Genomic DNA, 18,279 nt, shown 5'->3' with positions numbered 1-18,279 from the left:
TGACTCCAGTGCTGCCGCTGTGTAAAGCAAGCACCTTCACCTTCACCTTCACCTTCTTCTGCCGCTTATCCGGGGTCGGGTCGCGGAGGCAGCATTCGGAGCAGGGAAGCCCAAACTTCCCGGTCCGCACAAACCTCCTCCAGCTCCTCCCGGGGGATCCCGAGGCGTTCCCAGGCCAGACCGGAGACATATTGGATTCAGTCCAATGCAATTGAAAGCATCAGTAACTTTAGAAACTATTAAAATATGTACAGCAGTAAAGTGAGTAAAACGAGCCCCTGAAGAAACAGTTTCATATGAACTTTTATTTAGAAACGCAGAGTTTGATACAGAAATAGTCATCTATGATCTTCAGACGAACGTCCGCCATGCTCTTCGGATCAATCACAGTTACAAAAAAGTACAAGATTTGTTTGGGCTTTATACAGAATTGAACTTGTGCAAGACACTAGAAAGCATCAAAAACACAACACCAAGAGATAAAGTCCGTAAGAAGGCAGCAAAACGAGAGAATCACTGAGTTAAGGCCAAATAGTACAGGAACCAATGTGTAGTTGTCATATATATATATACTGTATATATAAATGTTGAGATCTGAAAACAGTGTAAAACTGCACATGCAAACATAGTGCACCATTTTTTTCTCCAAAATATGACGAGCATACGATATTTGGATAGTTTCAGTAAACAAAGGTTCCATCAAACACATCACACTGTGTTGTAAAACTTGTAGAAAAGGACAAACATGCACGCTCAGATGCACACGCCAGAGAAAGAGAAAAAAAATAGCCTAAAAACCGGAACTGGCAGTGTTGGCAAGTGGAACTATAGCCATGTTGTATACATAACATCAACAACCCTGATAGGAATTTTGTGAGAAGGTTGTTTTCAGGAATGAATGCCATTTATTGTAGTCATAGGTTTACGTGAAAAATGGAAATAATTCAAAGAAATAAAGCAAGATGGAATTGTGCATGCTACATCCCATAAAGAGTGATTTTTGAATGTGATCAGTTTTGTAGGTTGTTAAAAAAAAAAAAAAAAAAACATTGGGCAAAACTACAGCTGGAGACAATACTTTTATCTGATAAATGATGAAGACATCGGATTATTATTCACAAATTTGAATCCACTGAATTGGTCCTGAATTCATTTCAGAAAATGTATGAGGAATTGTTGGTGTGTAGGCAAATGAGTTACCAGCCAGATGTTCTGAGTTCGGACGGTTTAACAAAGAAGTTAGCACATTCTGATGAAATAATGAAGCTACCTGGTCAGAACTATTTAATTCAGGGTGAGTAGACGCCAAAATGCATCCCAGCTATTTGGGGTGAGGAACAGGAGACACCCTGGAGTGGACTGGCCACCAGTGCCTCGCTGGACACATACAGGCAGAGAAGTGCTCAGATGGACTCATATGGAACATTTAGAGTCATCTATGCACCTCTGTTTGTTTTGGGAGGAAACCGGAGTGCCAGGGAGACCTACATGTTACATTATGCCGGAGTCAAACCCACATCTTCCACCTGTGATCATGCAACAGATGCTGTCTCCAGACTCCTCCTACGTATCTACTTCATTCAGATGTGCCGCTCTCCTGCTCTTCAGTGGAGCTCACAGGCTGTGGACAGCCAAGCGACACCATCTAGGCACCAGCTCCCGAATTCACTCCCCCGGGAATATTTCATCTTCATGTCATTTGTGCTGCCAGTTGCCATGGTTACAACCACAACAAGTCATTTACATAGTTCGGGAAACTTTCACAAGAAATGGATTCTTCGAACAGCGCCGACTGGAATCTCTTCATCTGGGCCATAATGAAGGCAGTTCTGACCCAGGAGTCCCAGAGTCAGATGTAATGAGCTCTGGAGTTTGACCCACGTAGCTAACGATGTCTACGAGCACAGCAGGTGCCGGCGTCTTCCGCGGCTGTTATTAGACCAAGTTGCTGGTTTTTGTGAGCTGACACAGAAGTTAGTCCCTGAAACGTTTGAATGTCACACATACACAAATCACGAAACTTGTCAGAGCCAGCGTGGGCAGATGTAGGTCAGGGGTCACTGGACTAACTTCACACATAGCAAGGCAGTAGATCAGGTTGATGGGAGGAATCCATGACCTTGTGACGCGTGTGTTTCTCACACACCCATTTAAATCGTCAGATCAAAGCAGGTGTTGGCAATTTAAACTACAGTCTGAAGTGAATACTTGGCAGAGTCAACCCTTTAAGCGCCACAGTTTAAACAAGCCAAGCTGCAAATATGGTGAGCGATGTCGCTAACACACAAGAAGACGGCGGACACTTGTCACTTCAGTCTGAGGAACATTTGAGGGCGTGTTGTTTCTACCAACCCTGGTTGAGGTGAGGAGGGAGGCCACAGTTAGGTGCAAAACACACAGTGCCAGGTTGAGTGACTCGGACTCGTACATTGAGACAGAAAGTGACGCTGCTTGTGAGCGTAGTGGCAGTGTGCCTGTTGTGGGGGCAAGGTCGAATACTTGCTGGGAAAAAAAAATCAAGTAAATAGCAGCAGACACGGTCGAAGGGAGGGTGGAAGGAGGGACACGGTCCACGGTCCAGCCGTAAACAACTGATGATGCATTGTTGCTTAAGAGATGAGGAAAAGTTTCAACATCCACAAATGTAATATAATTCACAATGGCCACCTTCGCCTACATCTTTAGCCATCACGCTTAAAACTACAGCCTTTTGAAAGAGTGATATCAAAGTTGTGTACTTCATTGAAAAACTCTGGCGCCTGAAGGGTTAATGGAGACCTGAAAAGACCTGTGGCAGCTTGGGTCGGACGGGCGAATCACAATAACCGATGACTCAGATTCACAAGTGATAAAATATATACGTAAAATAAATACTTCCGTCTGAATTGACACATCATGATATATGAATATTTTATAAAAAATAAATGTAACTATGTATATTAGTCGATAGAAAGAAGAGGAAACACTATTTAATTGTAAATTATGTGTATTATTAACAGCAGCAGATCCAGTTAAGAACGTGGTAATTGGTCAGTGAGATATTTAAAGGGCCCATAGAAACAAAATAGCTTACAACACCTGACTTGGTTTGTCTTGACTCCAGAAATCAACAGTACTGAACTCTAGAATAATGCAGACACTGTCATGCTAACTGGGTTGTTACTGCGATCACTGCAGCTACATGGACGCGTCAGCTACATTTACAAATATCTAGTCACCAAATAAATATTTAAAGTTGATATGATGATATGAAGAGTCACACTTGAGTTGGAAAAGCACATCATCTGTACAACACTGTAGCTACAGTATACTAGCACTCGAGCTCTTCAAACTACATTGGCATTTCAGCAACTTTAGCGACATGAATAACAATAGCTACTGTACGCTAAAGTTCCAGCTACAGCATCTTAAAGCTACACCCACTTGGCACTGAAGCTACATTGAACACTTCATTTAGCTGCTCTGTCATATGATACTTGTGTCATAATACTTTTTGGTTTTGGTTTACTGGCAATAATTAAGATGTTTGCTGGTCAGGCCAGCCCTTCATTTCCCTTCCTCTGTAAACACAGTGGCTCATCCTTCAAAAATAGTCATATGAAATCATAAACTATGTTAGCTCACTTCAGCGTTCCAGTTACCTTAAAAGTGGGACGTCGAATTTCCCAGGGCCCAGGGACTGGACTGCAACATAAACACAGTTTTCTGAAAAATATAAGGGTAATACTCACACTGGCATCTCTGTTTGAATGCTGCAAATGACATGCGTAATCCTAAAATGACTAGATATGACATAATATTCTATGGCCCCTTTAAATGTTTTTTTTTGTCAGATTATTATAGGAAGCAATGTTTTCAATTTCTCAACATTCATTCTGACATTAATGCACCAAACACTTGATGCTCACCTCTCACACAAAAAAAAACAAAACAACAATTGTATTCACACCTAGAATACAAACAAACTTGAAAGCAAATTATACAAATCATCAACTAAGGGATTTTTTATCAGCATTTTTGACCACTGGGCTCTTTTTTTAATCCCAAACTGTCTTCAGTTTGAGAGCAGCTGTCATGTTAGACCAAAGGTGGACAAGACCCCAGCGACTGGCTGCCCCTGCCCAGACAGCAGAGGGGGAGAGGGAGGGAGCGAGGGGGAGAGAGAGGGAGGGCTGTGTTTCCATTCATTTCAGCGAAAAATAAACCCAAATGGTTAAAAAGTCGAGCTTGTTATTAAAATAACAAACGTTTTGAAGACGCGTAACTAAGATGTGAAAAAGGTTTGTGTTGATCTACTATGTTGTGAGTAAACTCTGTCGCTCTGTCCTAAAATCTAGAGTGTGTATGTTGTTTTGACTGTTCTGTGTGTATTTATCATGTACTGTTCATTTGTTTTGTGTTTTGTATCCCAGGCTTTTGTCTCGCGCATCTTGAAATTGATGCGCGTGTAATTGTAGTGTCAATTAAAACATGCCAGCAAGAAAATGAGCTGGAAACACAGCAAGTAGTGAAAGAGAGAAAGAATCATCAGGAAGACTAGAGTGTCACTGGTCTGGAATCAGTGCGGACAGACAGAATGGTGACGGTGACAGAGGAGGAGGTAGTGCAGGAACGCTACTTGCATGCACTGCAGCGCGGCTACACTCATGCAGATCATCAGCGCCTGTCTCACATGCGGAGAGAGACAGACGGGTCTTCATTACAAAAGTACGAAGAGTAGAAATCCTGGTTTCCTGTAAACAGCCGGTGAGACGGACGTATGGAGAGAATGTTCCGGTATTTACACCAAAATTCTGTCATTTCGTCTGGAGACATTCGTTTGAAAAATATCTGAAAACAAACTTTCTACAGCGCCCTCTAGGCTAAAATGAAAGATTCCACATGGACAGGAATGTTCGACTGTGGAAGTGAAACAGGCTCTCGTTGGCTTGGTTGCCGCCCCTCTGACCCGGCAGGTGGTGTCTGCGACCACATAGAGCCCAGAGTCTAAATCACCCTCTGATGAGGGTCTGTTGCCAGATGTATGTATTCGCTTCAAGCTAGCGCCACCTCAGATCTGGGTTTGTAGGGGCTGAGCCGGCGGCGTGTACGGGGGAGGCGCTGGGGCTGGCTTAATTCCGCGGGTTCTCATGTAGGACAGGAACTGGTCGGGGATCTCCGCCAGAACGTCTTTGGCCAGACGGGCCATGCTGAGGACATGGTTTCCCGTCCGGTCGATGTAGTCACGAAACGGGACGAACTGTAGGAGAGAGACAGCGAAAGTAGCTTGTTAGCATAGAGATCTACTCCACCATAGCAATTCTGTTCAGAAGTAGATCACAGTTACAATGTTACATGCTGCATGTGCGTATGTTTACACACATTGCTGAAGCTACAACTACATTTGTGTGCGTTAGCTTCATCAGATTAGCCTAGTTACCTCTGAGGTAACGTCATAAATGTATAAATACAGAATCATTTCCCCTGTACTGCAACCTTAACTGTTATTATTCACATTTAAATAACTGTTATATTTAAGCTTTGTCTTCAAAGCATCAACGTCATTGTTTTCCAAGTCATGTTGTGCGCACTAGCTATGAGCTAGAATGCTAGCTAGAGCTAGCTCTCAAGCTAGTTGCTCACCCTCAGTGACATTAGCATTACAGCAAATGTGGGCGGAACTATGACGACTTCAAGAAGAGTAAGTGTGCGGACCTGAACAATATCTCTCTCAGCGAGTCTTCCTCTTGCCGAGATTCTGACCTCGTCGCCGTCCAACTCGATCATGGCTGAGATCAAAAACAGAGCAGTGAAAATGATCGGACACCAAAGGAGATTATGCAATATTAATGCGTGTATTGAAGAGTGTTTACCGTCGAACTCTGCAGGCCCCACCCCCACGATGATGATTGACATGGGCAGGGAGGCAGCCTGGGAAGAAACCATCACGGTACATATCAACATTAGTCTGATATGAGCTGCAGGGGACAGCGACACTCTGCACAAGCCCTACTATGCGCATGTCTTCCTGCCTATGAAAAGTGTGTGCCACAAGAATGAAGGTGTTCATCTTGTATCACACCTCCAGGAGCCAGATGGCCTTTGAATTGAATCCACTCAGAACACAAAAGCAACAATAGCTGAGTGTGTTTCATGCATTGGCACTGTGTTTTTACTGTGAGACTCTCTTGTGCGTTTTTAGATGGTTCAAGTTTTGGGGCTTCTGATTTTCGGTGCATGTTCATTGGAGCTGTTTTGTGTGTTCGTATTGATTTTCACTTATATGCTTCACTTTAGTCAGATGTTTCTTTGTAAATTCATATGTTCTCTGTGACCTTTTGGGCATTTCATTGTGTGTATCCATGCTTTTGCTTCCATTGTGTTATAATACAGTGTGTGTGGGGGAGAGAGAGACTGAGAATGAGAGCGAGTCTGACATGACAACACTGGACCTGGAGCACTGGAGCGATAGATGATCTTATTTTTCCCTCCACTCAGTAAAGGTCTCGTCTCTGACTTGGCTGCCCTCTGCTCCTCTTCCTTCTATTCATTCGCTGCAACACTCCTCCTTTCTCTCCTTCTATAAACCTGCTTCAGTGAAGAACTCAGCGCCATTTGCCGGTGTTGTTGTCTGAGCAGGGACACCAAAGACACACGCAGCATGTCGGACGTGAGACACTCAAAACGTAATAGTGGCAACAGCTCTGCACCAGAAGGAGGAGGAAGAATGAACGCAGCTGGACGAGAATGACCTCTTTGGCTGGTAAGCGAGTGTCCTTGATGCACTTGGATTGAGGTGCTTGACATTTTCAATCTCACATTCAACTGCAACACCACCCAAATGGCATCTCCATTTCCAGAGCTGAAGGGGGGAAAAAATTCTCTTACGTTGACTATGGACTCTTTCGTCTGTGCCATATCTGAGATGACGCCGTCAGTGATGATGAGGAGCACGAAGTACTGAGATCCATCCTTCACTGAGGCTGCGTACCTGCACAGGTTCAAGCAACAGTCAAACCTCAGTGTTCAAGCTCAGCTGTCACAGATATTCTTGTTTGTAAAGAGAGACGATCACTGGACAGAGAAATAAGCACACGGCTGGTACAGGGGGGTGAGCTGGTTTCTGCCTCGCTGTGTATAGAACTGACAGTCCATCCCTCTGATCAGTGGCATCACCAGAGTGTAGAGCACAGAAAATCTTGTTTCAGGGAACAAACTTTGAGTTTGGATCTATGAGAAGGTTGATGGGAAGAAAGACCCAGGTTCCTTGACCTCTACATTCAACAAGGGTCTGACATGCCTGTCCTTCGTGGCAAATGAGAACCTTCAGAGCGACTGAAGAGGAGTTTTCATGGCCCCTGGTATCAAATGGACGTTGCACAAAACGTTTTTTTCATTTTAAATCCAAATACATATTTGATTTCTGCTCCATAATTACAACTTTTTATTATTATGAGCATTTAAATGTTTGAATTATTTTTTTCACTTGAAGAATCTCTTTAATTATAGTTTTTTACATAAACACACTTTTTAAATTCATACAAAACATTCAATAAAAAATTCAATTCAATTTTGAAGAAATAATTTGCCATTCAGTCTCATAATTGTTACTTTTAATCTCACATTATTATTTTTTTCAACAATTACTTTTTTAAACTTTTTTAAGGTAAACTAAATTAACAAATGTTGGTAAAAGGTGACGACAGATTCTGTATTTTGATCTCAAAGTGATGAGCGAGTTTTGATCTATTTTTCACACATTATTCTTTTCATGCTTTGTTGTAGTGATGTCAATTTTTTTTTGAATATTAAACTAACTTGGTTTTCATACTTTGATTTACAGTTATTTATCTGTTTATTTTAACACGTCAAATTTTGTTAACAAAATTTTAAACCTGATTCTGTCATGATTTTGAGCTCATCCACTCAACACCTGCCATGAAGATTGACATGATCTTGACCCGTCTTCTTAAAGATTGAGAACGCTGTTGACAGAATTTTGCTTTTTGGTCTTGCCACTATGACTTGATAACTTGTATTTCTTTGTCATTTTTTAACTTCCACTGGCATCAGAAAACTGTTGCCAGCCAGACTTATACACTTAGTTGAGCGGTGAAGACGTGAACGTTTAGAGCGTAGAACAGTCCTCCATACGCCTCCCTCAGTAGCCTCATGCTTCCACTTCACAGTAAACTACATTCGCCCACACGGGTGTAAAGAACACTGAGCTTGTTCCTCTTACAGAGTCGCTGCTTCTCGCTGCTGTTAGCTATCAGGCTACGCTCCCTTCACCAAGCTGAACCAGAGCTGTGGTTCAGAATTCACTGCTACTAGGAGGTGGAATAAAGCGAGTGCTACCTGGCCACGTGGTTGATGACAGGAGAGAAGTTGGTGGGTCCGTACAGCTGCACTGACTTCAGACTCTGGTAATACGCTTCCATCACACCATCAATGCCGGCACAGTATGGATTCTGCGGGTTCCCGTTCTGTGTTCGTGAGACGCAGGTAGGAAAGTAACTACCAAATGAAACATGAACATTTTGTACGGGAGACACTACCAATGCAAATTCATGAGAGACGCGTCCATCAGGTGGGAGCTTGGCACCGAATCCCAAAGCGGGGAACATCTTGTCGCTGTCGTAGTCCTGAATGATCTCCCCGACGGCTTTGAGCGCCATGGCGTAGGCGTTCAACTGGTATGGACTCATGTAGTGGAGGGAAGTGGGCTGGGCCGGGTTTCCTGGAGATGATGGGGCAGAATGAGGTTTGTGTTCTTTCTTATTTGAATTTAAGCTGTTTGCTGCAGCGATTCAAAGTTTGTTGAGTTTATTTAAAGTTGCTGTTGGCTTAAGAATGCTAAATTTAAATGCTTAACGGAATAATCTAGTGACTCTTAAGAGTCAAAACAGTCAAAACAATATCTGCCAACAACAAATATGGTGGACTTGAGCACCACAGGTGGAACATTTACTTGCTATACTGGAATGTACTTTCCGCAGTTTCACTGTTCCTGTGCCTTATACTCATTCATATAGCAGAACAGACTTGTAGACTGAAAACAAGTAATTGTACCATTATCACTGCAATAAATGCGAAGAAAAATCCCCCCTTTACTTGTTTCTCATTCATCTTGCTTCTTGGCGACGTTCTGTTTCACGTTCGACCCAGGTGCAAATGATTTTGCGGGAGGACCTTTATGGTGTTACCTCTTCCTGCTATGGATTATGTAAAATAAATTTCCCCTGAAAATGTGACTTATATATGTTCTTAGGCACTGAAATAACCAACTTCAATTTGTCTATTTTGACAAATACATATTATACATGTGCAATATTTTGAACTCATGACTATGCACCGTGTCAGGGGTGAAGTGGTAGGTTGCTGGTAAAATTGAATGCATGGAACTGATGAGTAACTTTTTCCTCAAGAATCTAGGAATGAAGAAACAGAAGGAAAAGAGCTGGTGCACCAGGAACGTGTCAGGTACATAGCTCCCCTCTGTTTTTTTTAAATGGTGAAAAAAAAAACCACCGGAATTGTTTAGCGTTTATCGACGTGCCTCAGATTGTACGTGACTTCAGACATTCGGACCTGACCGTCCTTCTGCCTCCTCATGACTGAGTCACGACCCTGGCCTACTCTAACAAGCCACAGAGTATGAATGAATACATTAAGTTTTTTCTCATTTTAACATTTTCATAATGAGAAAGAGACAGGGGAGGACGTGAAACACAATTATGCACATGAGCTCCTGGGGCCTTCCAGATGAGCAGCTTGTTTCATAAACTTGTGAAGATTACAGCCACAAATATTCCAGAGCACAGCCTGGGAGCTCTGGTGCTCTTTAATAGGATTTGGTTGCCTATTGCCTCTCCCCAGCTCGGGGCCGGCGTGGAGCGATAACACGCTCCTTGATCAGCGCGCGCCTGCCAGCTGATGGAGAGGGTCATTAGGAAACACTTCCATCTGCGAGTATTTGAATAAATGCTCCCGCGGCGTCCGGCGTGAGAAGAGACTCACCGTTGGAGGCTGTGAAGTCAATGGCCACGGTGAAGTTGATCTGGGTCCTTAAGAAACAGAAGAGGAAACAAGCATTGTCGATCAACAAAGACATGAACTTCTTAAATCACAAGCTCAGCGGGACACAACAGGCGCACTGAGGTCGATGTGATAACAAAGATAACCGCCCGCTCTTTCTCCTCTCACTCATTAGCATATGAGTCAGGGCTTCACTTTTTCACTTGACGCTGTGCATCCAGTTTCATGCGCTTTTGAGCCCCTGAATATTTTTCATGTCCCTTGTGATCTCCTCTTCATGCTCAACATGTTTTTGGAGGTCCATGTTTGGTGCTGGAAGTCTTATTCTGACAGTTTTTTTTTTTTTATAGTGGGCTACTTTGGCAGTCCACTTTGTTTCAGCTGTTCCTCACAAGCATCGTTTTCCTGAAATTGTTAAAAACTGTTGAGATCATTGCAGGAGAGTCACATGACTTTAGTGAGACACCAAAGTTGTTCTTGACTGCATGAGCAATCTGAAGTAGTTCAACTACCAGATGAAAACACCTCTGCAAGAACACAGAGCCAAGGACACGGATAGTCAGGATCTGGTCCAGGCCTCCACACGTGGGCTGACCCAGTCGAACGGGCTAAATTATGCATGCCCTCTTTTCACCGCTGGTTTAAAACTTCAGGAGAGAGATAAGGCGAAGTCGAACAGTAATAAAAATATCCAAAACCAGACTCCAAGAGGAGCACAATGAGGCTGCGCCGGTCGACTAAAGAATGCCACATCATGCCATGAAAGGTTGTGAGTGTTGTGCTAAGTGATGTGAATGTGTAGAAGCTTGTTGAGGTGGTGTTATTCTAAACACATGTGGAGCTGAGAAGTGTGACAGCAGACAAAGTAGTCGCGTATATAATCTGGAGCAGTGCACGCCAGAGACCAGCTTGAAAGACAGGATGGAGAGAAACACAAACAAGTGAAACTCCTCAAAACGTTGGGGACCATTCCTGGAATGTCTGCGGACAGATGACAAAGCATCAAAACATGAAAAGCAAGTCAGAAGTGTTCCCTCGCGGACCAGGTCTTCTTGGTTAGCTGAAAAATGTGAATGCTACAAGGCAGTTTTTTCTAACCTTCATGCATCATCGGGGGACGTTGATCGGGGCAGTATCCTCTCAACTGACATTCTGTCTGTTTTCTGTTACATGGAACAAACTCCCACGGTTGAGACTTGAGTGAGTGGAGAACCAGGGAACAAAAAGTATCATGACCAACTCCTCTGTAAGGAACCATAGCAGATGAAGTGTGAGACTCACTGCCCTCATGTTCAGTACTTCAGGGCCCTTGCCCTTTTGACTTGAGCCTTGGCATCTCACGTCTAAATAGTACCTTGGTATCACTCACTCGATGCTACAGTAATGTTCTTCGAAATTTCCTGGGAAGCAGATCAACAAAGCCGCAACTAATCTTCAATGTCATCGACATAAAGGTTCACACTTCAAAGTTGTATGTTCAACTCAGGCAAGTGAAATAAATCAAGATATCCAATTCAGTTTTTAATTCAGCATAATCTCAATCTGTTCACATTTCCAGAGGAAAGCAGCAGTCAAGCCCGGCACGCAGCCAAATATTCTGGCAGGTGAGATAAGGGACATCCAGAGGCAGTGGCCATGACCCGAACATCGACATCACCACTGACATCAGATGTGCGGTCAGTCTGTTTTGAAGAGACCCAAACCTCGTCTGTCCATGTCCTGAAGAAACACACGGATAGCAGGTACACTTCCTAATCGCCTGATAAGACAGGAGATATTCCATGCTCCACTTTTTCCTGCTGTCCTAGCGGCAGTCGCTTGTCGTCACACTAGCAACATACAACTTCCTGTTTTAAGAGATCCTTTTCTTCACTGATCTACATCCAAGTTTTGCATTAGTACTTTCTTTTCAATGTTTTGTGTACAGTAGTTTATGATTGTGCCGTCAACTTTTAATCCAATCTTTAATAACCACACGTCCTGTAACTGAGTACACTAACCAATAAACGCTACCTTTATTGATGAGGGTGTTCGTATATACGACAACACAAAACGCAGTATCCAGCATGGGACTCAACCCCACAACCCTCCGAGCCTCACGCTCTACCGACTGTGGCAGCCAGGCCCGCACCTTCCTCGTGCACAGGCATTTCTGAATCTGGATGCAAACAAGACACCCTGCATTTGGATAGTAATCCATTTTGGGGTGCGTTTTACGTGCGCACTTTCATAAAGTAACAGATATCAGATGCACTTATGAAAGCAAAAAATGCACGAAGAAGACCAGAGTGTCACAGGTCAGAGCGTAGGAGAACTACAGTGCATGTAAACAAACTGCGTAGCTCAAAGTAAAGCATCAAGTAATTCAGCAACTGCTCATTGTTATGTTCAGCCAACGATTTTCACCAGTAACATTAAATGTTTTTTTTCCTCAAATAAAGACAGACCAGTTGTCACCAGACGAGGACGACTGCTCCTTAAATGATGTTCATTCAAGTGTCCACTCATTGCATGCAAACTACACGCTCCCTACTATAATGTAAAGAACTGCGCTCTTCTGCGTAGCTCAAGTAGTAGTCAACTATTAAGTACCAGTACCTCAAAAGTACCAACAAAAAACTGGGATTTAAGCCTGTCTCTGTTTGACTTCTGCTGAAGTAGGTGATCCTGACTGTGGGCTCCTCACTATGCCATATTTCTGGACACATCACTTCTCAACACATCAGACCAAATGAGGAGCAACAATTTCCTTATCTCCCATGATTCCATTGCTTCAGATAAACATTTGAGTTCAAGTGCAGCGCGTATGCAATCATTTCCTCTTCTGAATACAGTGTCACCAGCTGCTTCCCTGTCAGAGCCCGATGTTCCACCCGCTGTTAAAGGCCACAGAAGCTCAGCGCCGAACCAATATGACAAAATATCACTCGGAGGGGGGATCTGATGAAGTGCATGACAGAAAAACACCAGAGCTGATTTCCTCTCTGATGTAGAAACACTGAAACACTGTGTTGCCTTTGCTCTCCAGGGTAATCACTCGTGCATGCTTCAGGTGTTTAATCTAATCTTTAATACCTTTGGTTATATGTTGCATCTTTTCTTTTCAACAACATTTGCATTTACATTTTTTCTACATGCCCACTGTCTTCCCATGAGTTTGATTCTATAAACATGTTTCTAATTTTGTACATTTTCGTTTCTTGTTCGTCCCATAGTCTTCTGTGGAGATGTAGTATGAAAGTGCTGAAAGTCCAAATGCTCCAGTTCACAGTGTTTAATGTTTCAAAGAAGTCTCCTTTCATTTTGGATCCAGCAGCCAGAGGGGGAAGAACATGCATGAGTGCACGGATCGGACTAAAAACAGCATCAGAGGTTGTGCAGCGAAACCTCTCCTGATGATATGCAAACAGATGCTGCTGGCTGGACACTGTCCATCTGGCCGTAGCCAGGAAGAAATCTGGAGCTGTTAGTTAGTTTGTGCTTGTTACGGAGTCACGACATAAATAATCTCACTGCCCAAGTCGACGTATCGTCCACTCCTGACTTGAGAAATGGCTGCACAACATTGGTCAAGGAGGACTTTCTTGCCTTTTTATATCCTGTAATGACTTCACAAGAGACAAACACAACTTCTTTTGTGTCTTTTTCTTTTCAAGCTTAACTTTGTGCTATCATTTTTTTCACTGTGGGTAAACCTCATTCCTCAGTTCCGCTGCCACCTTTGACATTTTTTTCATCTACTATTTGCTGACGTGGTTGAATCGGCATGCCAATATTTTGGCGATACATATATGCCCAAAAATCTTTCCAATACAAAATAAATAAAAACAGAATTGTGATTCAAGATTGCTTTTTTTCACATTTTCTTTCTTTGAAAATTTGTCTACTTGTTTTAGATCAACATTGAATCTATTTGATTTCAAGAGTTCAACCACATGAATTTGATCTTGCGCCACCATCATTTGACACAGCAGGGTGCGGGTGTAAGGGAGGTCGCTGACCCCAGATCAGCAAGAAACCACCAGTATACCAGTGCAATAAGCTCTGGCTGTACTCCTAGGATCAAGATATACTGTAAATGATTTAGTCAAAAGGCCTGGGATCAGACAGAAAACTCATGAGCTGATCTTGAGAGAGAACCAGTGAGCGGCAGAACAACACAGACGGCTAATTTATGCAGACCATGATTGAATGAGGTCCAAAGACGAGCGAGCAAATTAGCTGATTGGGCCTGAAAGACAGAGACGAATCAGGATGTGAGACTGCAGGGACGGGGAAATTCTCACAAACTGACAGAGAGCTTTGGTCGGTCTCGACGTTACACAACAGTTGCATGAGCGTGAGGTTCAGGTAGACTGGTGGGAAACACGTACAAGGCCAAAACCAAAAGTCCTTTTAAATCGAAGCATCTGTATTAGTAGCGTAGGTTTGGCAGAGGAAACAGGGTGGTTGTCATGGATGCAGTGATCGCAGCATCACTGCAGTCTCGATGATTAAAAAATAACACATTGCATCAATCTACGAGAGTGAGGGGACTTCATTTATATACAACATGCAGTAAAGGAAAAGAGCGAGAGGATGTACAGAAGGTCGAATTAATCTTGGCATTGTAAACATCCTCTTTATACAAACTATATTTTCACTCCAACACTGCTGTCGGGCTCAATTTCCCTCCTCTTATACAGCAGCTCGGCTCTATTACCTTAATTTGGCGAGTGCACTCTTGTGAATCAATATTGTATTGATCAGACACATGGTCAGAAAGTGAAATTGCCCCTCAGGCTCTCAAATGAGACTCTTATCAAAGTGAGGAAAAGAAAAAAACACTTTGCCGTTGAGTGAAAATTCAGCCCCAAGCACTTTCTGTTACATCGCCACATTTGACTGTCGCATTAGTGTCAGTGCTCCACTGGTGAAGGAGGTTTATTTCAGTCTTTAATACCAGTCTAATTATCTGCAGCGGTGCATCTACCGGCTTGGCACAGTGGTCAGACGACAATAATATCATCCTCTCTGGCAGATCTGCTTGCCAATGACCACTATATTAGTAGCCTGCGGTGGCTGTTGTTAAGCGACGACTTTCGGGGAGAAAGATATGACAGATGACGCTGTGCAACAAAACTGCCGTCGAGACTAAGATGCGGAACTGGGGTTTTCAAATTCATAACAACTGGGACCTAATTTCCAGGACTTATGACTCCAATGACTGAAGATAGCAGTTGATGGTACAGTTTGTACCATCAACACCATCAGATATTGGAACAATCTTCATTGCAACTTTTCTGACTTTGCTACTTCCCACAAGAGAACTGCATACTACCCAGATTCTAAGAATTATTATCATTATCATTAATAGAAGTGATGACTCTACCATGACATTGGGTGACTCATCCACCGACTCATCCAGTATACAGTCCAGTATATAGTCATTCTTCACTTTTATATTTTAAATACGGTATAAACAAATGCTTAGGTTCCTTATTTCTTTTTACACTCATTTTCACACTGAGCTAGTGCATGACATTGACCATTTCGGTAAATCAGCTAAATCAATGTATTTCAATTTTTTTTTCCATTCAATAAACATTAATCACGACTCGCCATTGGGTCTTTCCCTCATTTTCCAGCATGAATGGTGGCAACCCAAGCCTTTGAGCACAATCTCAAACATGACTAAAGTGGAAACTGTGGTGATCTGCTTTTATTCTTCTTCTCCATTCTGTTTTTACCGAGCTTCACCTTTGGCACACAGCTGGAACTAATCCTCAATCACCAGCTGGAGGCGGCAGCCTTTATATTCCACCTGGTTCCAGTCTGGTGCGCCAGACCGTCAAGTTTCCAAAGTTTTTGATTTTGTATTTTTGACTTGATGCCTGAGCTCTTCAGTTGTGCTTTTCCCCCCCCCACCGTGTGTTGTCCTGACATCCAAGTGTGCATTTGATTCATTTGATTTTCTTAGATTTTGGACTCGTGAGACATTTGGACATTGGCTTTTTTGTGATTGAGGTTGTGGTCTATTTTTGGACTTTAGTGAATTATTGTACTACATAAGTGAACTCAGGCAACCGTCTGCGTTTTGTGGCTTTGACGAATTATTTTGCCCAGAAGGTTTGCCTCAAATCGTATTTGAAACCCACTGCAAATGCCCATGTTTTTTGAACACAAACAAACGGTAAGCGATGACACCAACACTATCCAAAACAGCGATGAGTCGACATCAATACTTGCCGGTAAATCAGTATGTCCTACTTCCCACTATGTCTTAAAGGAACCTGCTCACAAACAGTTGACAAAATCCCTTGTTGTTCGCAGATATTGTTGCTACATCCACCACTTCAGTGCACAGCGCACTGGTGTTCGCTAACTCCGGAGATGTCACAAGATGGTGTCTGTGTTTGACCCACTTACAAAAACCTTGTTAGAATCAATGTATTTCAGAGTGTCATAAGGAAATACGGAAAAGGCACTTCTATGGATTTTTTATTTTCACGCACAGAATGAAAACACAGGATTTCTCTTTCTATTTCCGTATTTGAGCAGTCACTTCATATGCATAGCCTTTTACTTATTTTACTTAAGTTCTGGAAAACAGTGTTTCAAGACTTGCACAAGCATCATGTATCAAAGACAATTTAGTACAGTGGAACCTCGGTTTTCGAATGTCCCGGAATTCGAACAAATCAGAGTTCGAGCAAAAATGCAGTGATTTTTTTGCTTCGGACGAAAATCCAGAACTCGAACGCCCCCGAAAAAGCTGGACCGATCAGCTGACCCACGACGGGCTTTATTATTGTGTGTAACGCAGCCTCTGTATGCAGACGTGTCCTGTTAGCTACATTTACTGACTGTTTTTTCTTCATATTGGTGTAAAACCTTTCCTGTCTCTGCACTGGACCGTGGTAGAGTGTCACAGGGGAGGTGCTCGCTCTCCACACCTCCGAGGCTGGAGCGCTCACTCCAGGGTTTGATGTCCTGTTGGCTGGAGCTGGGACAGGGATGAGGCGAGTCTGGGACAGAGCGTGACTTGGTTTATGACTTTGTCACAGCCAAACTGCACAGAAGCGCACATTCAGAGCTGGACACGCACCGGGCACCTCTTCACTTCTGGAGAGACGTCACTCACTCGGCAACCCCTCCCACATGCAGCGGCCACACACATAGAGGAACAGCGCACCTGCAGCAGACACTCTACATTCACTCCTACAAAAGCCTATTTTAAGGCTTGGAACGCATCATTTCTTTTTCCATTCATTGTAATGGGAGAAATCTATTCAGATTTCGAACAATTCGCTTCTCGAACGGCCGTCTGGAACGGATTGTGGTCGAGAACTATAACTATATATAACTATAGCACTTAAGCCACAGATAGATTTAGCGGGCCGGCACTCAGATAAAGGGCTCATGTAATACCATGGATAATATCGAATGTGATAATGCATTTCATGAAACTCCACCAAGTAATCAAGGATTTATTTTTGTTAAAAGGAATTTACCAGGAAGCCTAAATTGAAATGCTGCAGTGAATACGGTAAAGAGAGTCTTTGCCTTCTCTGTCTCCCCTCCTGTGAGTCTGATGAAGTCTGAGAACAGAGACAAGCTTTCCCTTCACGCATGGCCGCCCGCCGTCAAGCTTCCTGAGCAACATCCCGACCTGGCTCACATGGCGAGCGCGTGTCTACGGTTAGTGCCAAAACACAAGGCCAGATCACAGTCGCACCACATGGGTTCAGACGATTGGTCATTCCTCCATGTGCTCCACATGCAAATGCACTTTTTTGTGATCATCATCGTTGAAGGATTGAAAGCAGTCCTGCCGCGGCTGTTATGAAAGCTCAGTGTGTCACCTCGTGAAAGCGTGTCCTCAGTAAACGTGGGGACTCACCCTCCCTTGATGTAGTCCAGGAAGGTCACTTCAATGTCAACCAGGAATGACAGCAGCGTTACCTGGGAGTGAAAACAACACGACTTTGTGACGGTTTGGACATGACCCACAGCTCAGAGAGACGTGCAAACGTGTCTCACCGTTCCAGAGTTGATGTATCTCCTCTTCTTCAACTTTTTCTTTGGATTAATCACCTGAAAAAGAAAAAGTTGTTGCTGTCAATAAGTCAGAAATGCAGACCAATTATATGTGTGATTTATTGCTTGGCTTATACTGCACGTTTAAGAGCTTTACAACACTCTTCGCACTCCCACGCACGCTGAACCTGGGAGGGGGCACAACTAATTCTGATAAAGTAGGACAAAATAAACAGGAGCTCG

The 18,279-nt window shown here is 43.3% G+C and overlaps 1 protein-coding gene across 4 annotated transcripts in view; it reads right to left on the bottom strand.

Annotated features, from left to right (window-relative positions):
• Positions 1-321: 321 nt before the first annotated feature.
• Positions 322-18,279, bottom strand: part of LOC128756895 (copine-8) — a 64,058-nt gene continuing 46,100 nt past the window's right edge. For 2 of the 4 annotated variants that reach the window (XM_053861719.1, XM_053861717.1), the window contains 9 exons: positions 18,040-18,093; positions 17,900-17,961; positions 10,000-10,046; positions 8,538-8,719; positions 8,338-8,465; positions 6,868-6,970; positions 5,853-5,910; positions 5,695-5,768; positions 322-5,239 (listed from right to left, as the gene is read on the bottom strand). In XM_053861719.1, the coding sequence (XP_053717694.1) occupies positions 5,051-5,239; positions 5,695-5,768; positions 5,853-5,910; positions 6,868-6,970; positions 8,338-8,465; positions 8,538-8,719; positions 10,000-10,046; positions 17,900-17,961; positions 18,040-18,093 (897 nt within the window). In that variant the 3' untranslated portion in view covers positions 322-5,050. Of the gene's footprint in view, positions 5,240-5,694; positions 5,911-6,867; positions 6,971-8,337; positions 8,466-8,537; positions 8,720-9,999; positions 10,047-17,899; positions 17,962-18,039; positions 18,094-18,279 lie in introns of all 4 variants that reach the window. The other 2 variants (XM_053861718.1, XM_053861716.1) reach the window with 1 other exon arrangement.

The sequence above is a fragment of the Synchiropus splendidus genome, chromosome 4 (genome assembly GCF_027744825.2).
Source record: "Synchiropus splendidus isolate RoL2022-P1 chromosome 4, RoL_Sspl_1.0, whole genome shotgun sequence".
Classification (NCBI taxonomy): Eukaryota; Metazoa; Chordata; class Actinopteri; order Syngnathiformes; family Callionymidae; genus Synchiropus; species Synchiropus splendidus.
This window is presented reverse-complemented; position numbering and strand designations above follow the sequence as displayed.